Source organism: Lygodium microphyllum, chromosome 15 (genome assembly GCF_053477565.2).
Source record: "Lygodium microphyllum isolate KBCC chromosome 15, Lygodium_microphyllum_v1.1.10, whole genome shotgun sequence".
Lineage (NCBI taxonomy): Eukaryota > Viridiplantae > Streptophyta > Polypodiopsida > Schizaeales > Lygodiaceae > Lygodium > Lygodium microphyllum.
The window spans coordinates 106,403,600-106,413,365 of NC_141149.1; the positions used below are offsets into that span (position 1 = coordinate 106,403,600).

General features: G+C 40.9%; 1 protein-coding gene across 5 annotated transcripts; it reads right to left on the reverse strand.

The window, feature by feature from the left end:
• Positions 1 to 1,010: 1,010 nt before the first annotated feature.
• LOC148024871 (putative pentatricopeptide repeat-containing protein At3g15130) lies at positions 1,011 to 7,195 on the reverse strand. 5 transcript variants are annotated; one of them, XM_087694543.1, is made up of 2 exons: positions 5,113 to 7,195; positions 1,011 to 1,358 (listed from the first exon to the last, which is right to left on the reverse strand). In XM_087694543.1, the coding sequence occupies exon 1, from the start codon at positions 6,931 to 6,933 to the stop codon at positions 5,245 to 5,247; it is 1,689 nt and encodes a 562-aa protein (XP_087550669.1). In that variant the 5' UTR covers positions 6,934 to 7,195; the 3' UTR covers positions 1,011 to 1,358; positions 5,113 to 5,244. The 5 variants fall into 5 exon arrangements, with proteins under 5 accessions (XP_087550669.1, XP_087550665.1, XP_087550666.1 ...); XM_087694539.1 differs by lacking the exon at positions 1,011 to 1,358 and adding an exon at positions 1,421 to 2,837 and having other exon boundaries at positions 2,955 to 7,195; XM_087694540.1 differs by lacking the exon at positions 1,011 to 1,358 and adding an exon at positions 1,949 to 3,089 and having other exon boundaries at positions 3,904 to 7,195.
• Positions 7,196 to 9,766: the final 2,571 nt, after the last annotated feature.

Sequence of the window (9,766 nt, forward strand, 5' to 3'; positions counted from 1 at the left end):
AGTGATAACGAATGAAAGTATGAAAGATGAAGCAATTTTTTCAAAGAAGAAGAAAAGTTTTAAGGATGGAGAAGCTAAAGAATAGCCTGAGGATGAAGAAGCCAAAGATCAAAGAGAAGCTATAAAATAGCCTTATAATTATCAATTTGTCTATTTGCACTGAAGTAACATTCTCCTTATATATACATCTGTAGTGCAATATTCTAACCCAAAATGTATTGATATGTCATTTTGATCTTACCCATGAAAGGCAATTTTTTGTTCATAGAATCATAAAGAATTATAAAGCTTGTACTAAGTTTTTCCTATTAAATTGTACTACAATTTTGTAACTCATGATATAATAAAATCATTTTGATCCACAAATGACGATTTGTTATTCATAATATCACTACAAAGCTTATACCAAGATTTTTTTTAAATTGTACTTATTAATGTGTATAATTTTATGTTTCTGAAAGTAATACTTATAAGCAAAAGAAAGATTCAAAATTATTTATACATGCATATTTATAGTCCAAAACTCAAACACTAAAAGACAAACAGCTCATACATGATACAGAGCTCTCAACTCTTTTTCCAATTATAACACCATTTACCTTGAACTTATATCTAGGACTAACATTGTCTAAAAACTCCAAAGTGTCTCTTACATCCTTAAGACTCCACTTTGAAGTAATGTTCACCTCCTTTACGTCTTGTGCGGTAACTTGCATTGTAAGTTTCAATGTCTTACAATCGACATCTAAATCTAAAGGAACCCAAGTAACCAATCTAAGTTTGTATCTTTTGTAATCAAACCCTATGATAAAAAATTGTCAAGATATATTATAGGATAAACCCAATAATTGAGAGCATACACTGCACCTTATAAAGTCACCTTTGTGGTCAGATTCCTGAACTTTTTAATATAGACCTTAAATTATTCAAATCTTCCTCTTAAAAAATTTTGCTTAGCCATGAAACCTTCATCCGTTGTAAACATGCTATTTTAAAGCAAGCTACAAAAATATGCAAGGATAAAAACCACGATAAGCGTACTCTTCTCGAGATCCTTCCAAGAGTCATAGCCTTTTGAATATCTTAAGCAATTTTGAGTTTAAAACTCTCCACTGTTGCTTCATCAAGCATCTCCCAATCCAAAGATGAGAGGCTTGGTAACTGCAAATCTTCAAGGTATCCATATACACCTGCTCTTGAAAGAACCACATTGTGCATAATACACAAAAATTTCACTTTCATGAAAAAAACTCGTGATCTGATTAACATAAATAATGCTGCAAATTCTTTATGAATGGCATGAAATGTTCCGGTGAGGCTCTCCACGGGTTGCCACTCGAAACTTGATGGAAAGATATCTACAACCAACAATTCATTATTTAACATATGCTTCAAATAAAGCCATATACTTACGTATATTTTACAACTCAAACTTACAGTGTACTTGTTGAAAAAAACATTTCCGTGGAGCCAAGTGCAAAGTAAACCAACATCCCTTTCAATGATATTTGATATCTTCTTATTTAGTTTTTTTCACTCTGTGAGAGCCCCTGCAAGATGATAGTATTGTAACCCAATCATTTATAGTAAATGTTTTAGGCTCTCATTCTCCATTTGCGATCTTGCTATATATGGTGCAAGAGTTTATGGAATGAGAAGGACACCTTATGGAGGCCATGTAAAAGATGAGTATGCAAACAATATGCAGAGAAAGAAACCTAAAGAGAGAGGTCAAGGAGACAAATTAAAAATACTACGAGCGCCAAGAACTTTGAAAATTCTTCCGACTTTCAAAATGGTCTTAATTAACTTAACTTTGTCACGTCTTTGTCAGAGGTTTTGTCAGCTTTTATTAGTTAATAGGAGCCGTTAAGACTACCAAAACTTGTCAAGGTTTGAAGATTTCGGCTAAACAGGAGGGAAAAACCACAAAATAAACTCTACTATCTCAAAAGCAGAGGAGACAAGAATACCATATTTTTGTCCACGTGGTAAAATCTTTTTGGTCCTTTCCTTAATCCATGGATTAACAAAAGTGCTATTTTTTACATTTTTCGGCCCTACTGGTACCCATGAAGATGCCAAAGAGGTAAGGTCAAGTCACATTCCCTCTAAGCCACATCAGAATTTTTGGACACAGGGCCTTAGTGATGATTCCTAAGCAGACCAACACAAGCTCGAACCAGTCTGCAAGAAGGGGCTAATGGTGAGATATCGAGAGATCGGTGAGGGATACCGAATATGGAAGAGAAAAAGCAAAAAATTTCAGATTACAAAGTAAGATTTAATGGGAAAAAATTCCAGTGCAAGGCAAAGGAAGGACAGCAAATGCAATTGCTGAGGAAAGAGAGCAAGATAGTTGTGGGAGAGGGGGCAGGTTGCAAACATACAATGGATCAACATAATGAGACAGACGACCCTCAAACGTACAATGTCGAGGAGGAGCACCGGCAACTGCCCATGCAGGAAGCAGAAAGGCAGATTTATTACACCAGTATGACAAGAGAACTCAAGAGATCTGTCAGACACAGGAGGCAGTTAGCCACCCTGAGAGACCCAACCTTCATCTGCATTGCGATAACAAGGGACACAGACCAGCCAGTGAGCCTCAAGGAAGCACAAAGCAGCCTGGAATGGGACAGGTGGGAGCAGGCCATCGAAGAGGAGTTGGCTATAGAATGCAAGTGGGTTTTTTAAGATGAAACAGGGGCTGATGGTGAATCTGTAGGTAAAAGCACGATTGCTTGCAGAAGGTTACAGCCATGCAAGTGGGGATAGATTATAAAGAGGCATTTGCACCTATAGCATGACACCAGCATAACGAGAACTCAGGCAGCCTGTAAGACACAGGAGGCAGTTAGCCATCCTGAGAGACCCAAACGTTGTCTGCATTGGCAACAACAGGGGAACCTGACATGCATAGTCGATCCTGATTAGGCAGGAAATGCAGCCACCTGCTACTCCACCACCCATGTGGTCCTGATGCCGGAGGGGAGGTGCCATCGTGTAGGACAGCAATCGCTGGAGCAGAGTTGGCAAAAGGAATGTGGAAGAGCCTTTGGCTCGGAGCCTTCATCCATGAGATGAACCTGCATACAGAAGATGTTTCTCCAATTAGCATTTTGTCTGGCTATTAAAACACAATTGCCATGGCCACTCATGCAGGGTCAAGCAACAGAGTTACACACATAAACATCGGATTCCCTTTCATCAAAGAAAAGGCAGAAGAGGGAACCATAAAGTGACAATACTGCCCCACACAAGCAACGACTGCAAATGCTCTCACCAAGACCCTGAGGAAAGACAAGATTGACCATCACACACATGCAATGGCCCTCCATGCAGCAATACCAGACAACCTAAGACAAGAAACATAGAGGCCACATAAACAGCACATATCAATGCACCGCTCAACCAACATACAGAATCAACCATGCCAGAACATGATGCTCAGCCACAGATGATCTCTGCAACAGCGGTCCTGCAGCAAAGGGGGCAGGATCCTCCACGAACACCAGTACACCAAACCATCAGTGTACCAGAAGTGTAAGACAAGGAAGGCAATGTCAATCACAACATCAACCAGCAGAATTTCAATCCCATGCATACCAGCAACCTAGAGTCCTTAGCCATGGCGAAAGGCAATCTCTGCAGCTGCAAGTAGTCGATGCCATGGATGATGCCACAAAGCTGGGGACCAAGCATGGAGCCATGCACAAGATGGGAATGAGCAAGGAGATTAAGGGTAGGCACCAAGTGATCACCCCCCTCTCATTCCCCAGCCATACATGCACATGGATTGTCTCAAACAGACACGTGTGGCACACACATTTCACTCAAACAGAAGATGCTTTCATGCATTGTTCACTCCAGCCAGGCTATTTTAACCAGCCAATCGTTTACCTTAGTTACCTCACCCACTTAACCAAGAACCTGCCATTGCAAGACAGTTCAGGAGGCTCTCTTGAAACGCTCCTCACAAACTGTAAAGGAAAGCATTCTCATTGTAATCAAGTGATTTTTGATCAGCTATACATCAGGTCTTTTTTTCTTGCATGATCTCTGTCTTATTCTCAGCCCATTCTTGGAGCGCACACGCTCTCCTCAAGTCTATTATGCAACAAAACCCAACACAAAGCACACAAGCACCAACCCATGAGCTGTGAGGGTGCACAACGGAAAAAGGAACTCGAACACAGAGAAAGAGAGAGACAATCTGCAAGAGAATAAGAAAAGAAACCTGCACTGAACAAGGAACACATGCTGAATACAAGAGGACTAATCAGTCCTTGCACGCAGCCCACAACATCAGTGAGGGCACCAGATCAGGCTGATGATGACGGCAGCACCGAAGACAGAGGAAGATGACGGAGTGAGAGTGTGCACCTGCCAAGGAAGGAGGGAAGATGATAATCTAACTGACTGCTAAGTGGAAAGTGACTATAAATAGCGAAAAATCCCAAAAACTGGCCGACCTAAAACTTGGGGCCTAAAATATGTCCAACCAGCATTTAATATTGGTAAAAATGTCAGAAATGCTCAGAAAAATCCCAAAAAGGGTGGACAATGTCCGGCAAGTGAGGCAGGCTGAAGAATGCAGAAACTACCCCGAGAAATGCACATAAAATCCCGACTGGAGGAGAAAATGTACTGAAATGCAATAAACTGAGTGATCTAGAATGAGCTATCTCCTCCATCAAAACAAGTGATAGGCAGGTCTGAGCTCCTAAAGTCCTCATCTGACTCAAACTGAGGCTCACAGGCATGACAAACATGACTACTAACATAAGCCCCTCATTGTTGTAGGTGTTCTACATTGATCAACTCATCAATGCACCCACAACTGTGGCAAATCCTGCCCTGGCTTGCTCCACATCCGCACTAATTTCTGTTAATTAGTCTGGACCTTTAGCCATTTTCTGGATGTTTTATCCTTTGCAGCCTTTCCATATTTCTCCCTGTTTCCCATTTAACTTATCAAGGGAGTCTTGGTGAACAAATTTCCTAAATACAACCACCTGGGGGCCCACCGCTCAAAACACTTCAACCTGAACAATAATCTGGTAAGAACAAGGAAGGACCTGCATTCCCTAAAACCAGCCTGAAACTCACCAATGAGAATTAGCATAAATCATTCTGCTTTTTTCATGACGTGGACATTCTTCAAGGTCTACCATACAGAAATCGCCATCATAACATGCCCATGAGAGGAAAGATCTATCCATATGCACTCTCTTGCATGGCTTAGCTACAGTTGTTTCCATAATGTAATCCATATCCTCCAGTCCTTTCACTCTCCCTTATTGTCACTCCATGGGTGTCCCATAGGCTAGTACTAGCGTAAACTTGTGCCATGATCATGTAGGTGGTAGCATTCACATGATTCACTTGGACAAGCTGCTCAAAACATTTCAATCCCATACCCACATCCCCGTGAGTTTTGCATGCGGTAAGCAAAGCCCTCAAAACATCTTCAGATTGAAGCCACTGGATTGCTTCAGCAGCCTTATGGGCTTCCTTAACACATCCTGATCGTGCTAAAAGATCCACCATACAAAGATAATGGTCAACCGTGGGTTCAATCCCATAGCGCTCTATCATCAATTTGAAATACTCCTGACCCATGAAAACAAGGCTAGAATGGCTACATGCAGCAAGAAGGCACGTGAAAGTTGTAGCAGTAGGCTTCAGGCCCTGCTTTTGCATCTCCTCAAAACATTTTATAGCCATGTAACCTTCATGATTTTCACCGTAGCCTTTTATCAATGCATTCCATGCTACAACATCTTGAACAGGCATCCTTTTGAACACACCCTCTGCTTCTGCTAGAGAGCCACATTTACCATACATGTCAACCAAGGAAGTGGCTACAGAAGTATGTGCTTCACATCCTCTTCTGATAACCTCACAATGTAAATTTTGGCCTTTCTCCAAAGCTCCAATGATACCACAGGCTTTTAAGCTGCATGCCAGTGTTGCAACAGCTGGAGAAATATTATGCTGCTGCATCTGTTCAAAGCAGTCTAAGGCTTGTTCACCAAGCCCATGTTCAGCATATCCAGCAATTAATGTTGTCCATGTGACTGCATCTTGAACTGGAAGCATGCCAAATACTTTATGTGCCTCTGCAAGTGAGGCAGATTTAACGTACATGTCCACCATTGTGCTACCAATGAAAAGATCCCTTTCAAATCCTTTGTTGACAATATCAGCACACAGTAAATTGCCTATATCTAGGGCTCCTCTAGTTCCACAGGCTTTCAGAATAGATGCAAATGTGAACTCTGTGGCACATATTCCCTCTTGCTGCATCTGTTCAAAATGATTTATTGCGACCTGCCCATGTCCATGTTCAACACATCCCCCAATCAATGCATTCCACGAAACAACATCTCGAACAGGAAGCCGCAGAAGTACTTGATGAGCTTCAGTAAGTGAGCCGCATTTCCCGTACATGTCCACCAGAGTGTTGGCAACAAACAGATCCCTTTCTAGGCCAAATTTGACAATATCTGCATGTAATTCTTTGTCTCGTTCTGCGTCCTGGATCTTAGTACAAGCTTTCAAAAGGACAACGAATGTATAATTGTTAGGAGAAGTATGGTCCTGCAGCATGTTGTGGTACAGGGACAAGGCAAGTTCGGACTGGCCTATGTCGACATACCCCGAGAGGAGGGACGTCCAAGAGTAGACATTGCGATGGGGCAGGCAGTCGAACACGTGCTGGGCAAGAGGCAGGGCCCTGCATTCCACAAGGAGCGGCACTAGATGATTACCTAGGGCAGTGTGGTTTTGGAGAAGATGAGGGTGACGATGGAGCAGATAGTCAGACAACCGCTTGGCGTGCTGCGCGTCCCTGTTGCGCCTACACTTCTGCAGGAGGCAGACCAAGTTCCCCACCTCACTCGACAGCTGCTCGACATTCGAATGCATCCGACAGATCGTTCAAGAAGAAGAAGAAGAAACACGGCAGCAGCATGGTTATAGCCTCCGGTCCCGCCTCTCGTCCGAGTGCCCTCCATCAGAGGAAATATAGATATGGAAGTTGTTGTCTCAAGTGACAAGTACTTGTCATGGCCTAACATCGCAGCAACATGGTTGCCCCTTTGGCCGGAGTGCCTTCAATGACAAAACTGCAACAGGGGGAGAGAATAGCTATGGAAACTTTTGCCTCATGTGACAAGTCCAGCCTAGCAATCCAACATATGATCCGCTGTGTCCTCAATGAAAGATGGCAAGAAGAGGGAACAACTATTGATAGTGTTCACAAAAAATAATTTTGGTAGTAGATATAATGTTCTTTAACTCAAATTTATAAGGGATTTTTTAATAGAATTGCATATTTTTATAATTAAAATTCTTAGAAAGTTCAATGTTGTAAACCTTCTTTTTTGAATTAGGGGGTTTTGACATTTTTGCAATTTATTTTACATTAAACCTTTCGTGAACACTAATATGGAAGCTTTTGCCTCAACTCGAGAGTCCTTGTAAAGGGCCACGTACATGACTAACCATTTTCTTACATAGATGCAGTCCCTTGCCCATGTTTCAAAGTATATTCCCGACACCTACGATTTAACGAACTCCCCCCGATTATTGTGAGGAAAGTCCATGTTGTTGCAAGCTATCCAAACAATTGTTACAATCCCATAGGATACTAATGTTATCGTGTAACGACAAGTCCAATGGAGGAAAGCAATGGAAAAATCTATCTACACTAGTGTCTTGCCTATATTCATATAGGGCAATAGCTACCTGCCTACATGAATTGTTAAGCCAATTAAGTAACCTATCAAAGGTTCTTTGCCAAGTTTCCATCATGCCAAGAAATCATTGATTCTTTTATATGTCTCAAACCACCAAGAGGCATAGTGCCTATACTTAAAGAAAAAGAGGATTGTAGTTGAGTGTTAGGCATGCTTTTTATGAAAAAAAATATATGGCAGAAGAAAAACATGGGGCTACTATGCTAGGTCATTGGCACCTATCTTTGGGCTAACGTAGGCATGATTTTGGAGGCTTTTGGATGGAGATGGCTTTTCTTAGTCAAGACAGAAGAAAGAAGCATTCTATAGGCATACTTTACATGTATGAAGCTAAACATTGGGAGATACTTTACATGTATGAAGCTAAACATGTATGAAGCTAAACATTGGGAGATACTTCAAGGCTAATCAAGGGCCACTTTGAAATCTCATGTATGCTAAAATATATTGTTGTATGTGCAGAGAAACAAGGTAGCATTGCTTTAATACTTATTTCTCTATATTTACTTGCTCTTGAATTGTTTGTTTAGAAGAGATCTATGGACTTTTTTTATACATGTTATGGACTTTTTTTATACCAACATGTATGTATGTTGGTATAACAATCACAGCAAGGATTTGAGTTCTTATGGGTTGTCCTTGCTCCTAAATAATGAATTTTGAAGGTAGATGGGTTGATCTACCATAGGGAAGCACTACTACTATACATGTTCTCTTACATCTACATGCTCATAAAAGCCTTGTTTTGACAAGATAAGTGGATTATTTTGAAGCCTTCTTGTATATATGATATCTTGAAGATTAAAACAAGGATTTTGGAAGATTTGTTGGGACTGATCTTGCTCTTATGAAGGGAATTCTATATGTGTTTTGAGCTATTATAGAACAGGACTATTCTTGAAGCATAAAAGCATTATATGGTACTTAATCATACCATAATTGTGTGTATGGATTTTGGGCTTATATTGACCATGTCCATGATGAAATAGAGATGCCATAAGGATTTATATGTTGATTATGACTCAGATTTATGAACCTTGGATGCTTTTACGAAATAAAGATCGGTTTTAAGCCCTACATCTTGAACCCTTGTTTCATAAATATCAACTCTTCTCTTCTTTGTTGCAAGTCTATAATTGTTTCTCCCTATCCTGAGCTCTTAGGCTGGTTACACACCAAACAATGGACGCCCACTTGTAAGCTTTAACCAATCAAAACACTTATTGAAGGGTTGGGCGTCCGCAGTCCTTTACACACTAGAGAGGACATGACCTATGATTTACATGCTAAACAGGTGAACTCCCCACCCACTTTTGGAGGAGTCTCCCCTACCCACTTTGTAAAGTGGTGGAGAAGGGTACACTTTTATTTTTTTCCAAACTGTATCCATTTAGTGTGTAAAGGTATGATGCCCATGTTCGGGCCCAATTTCAAAAAGTGCATGCCCACACTCTGGGCGGGGTTAGCCATCTGTCACTTGGTGTGTAACTAGCCTTATTACCCAAGTCTTTATGACTTTTGGCCATACACTTAAAATCCCCCAACAAGGTGGAATATACTAGTGGGTATCTCTTTGGTTGTTCGCCCATTTGGCATGAGTACATTTGCTCTATTACCTCTACCACTGTGTTATGAGATTTTTGGCCTAAGCTTTGAAACTGGATGATTATCTGTACCTGCAAAGTTTTCATGTTGTGCCTATAGGGTATGAGGAGACAAGCTTATGGGAGATTTACTTAGTGCATTAACTTATTTTACAAGAACTTTTAAGCGTCTAAAAGTTGACTTTGTGGCTAAATCAAGAGAAGAACTTGTTAAGTTTGGTTTGCATGTGGCATGATGTATGGTTTTGGGGGAAACTTAGGGAGCAAAGGAAGTGAGAAAGATCAAATGCAGGGAGAGGAAAGAGAAACCCAACGCATTTTTTGACATATGTTGGGGCTGATGTTCTTCATTTGGTTGAGATGTGCAAGATAAAATAGGGTATACATTAGGGTAGT

Coding starts and splice junctions, on each gene's coding strand:
- LOC148024871 (XM_087694543.1), bottom strand. CDS start 6,933: ATGCATTCGAATGTCGAGCAGCTGTCGAGTGAGGTGGGGAACTTGGTC.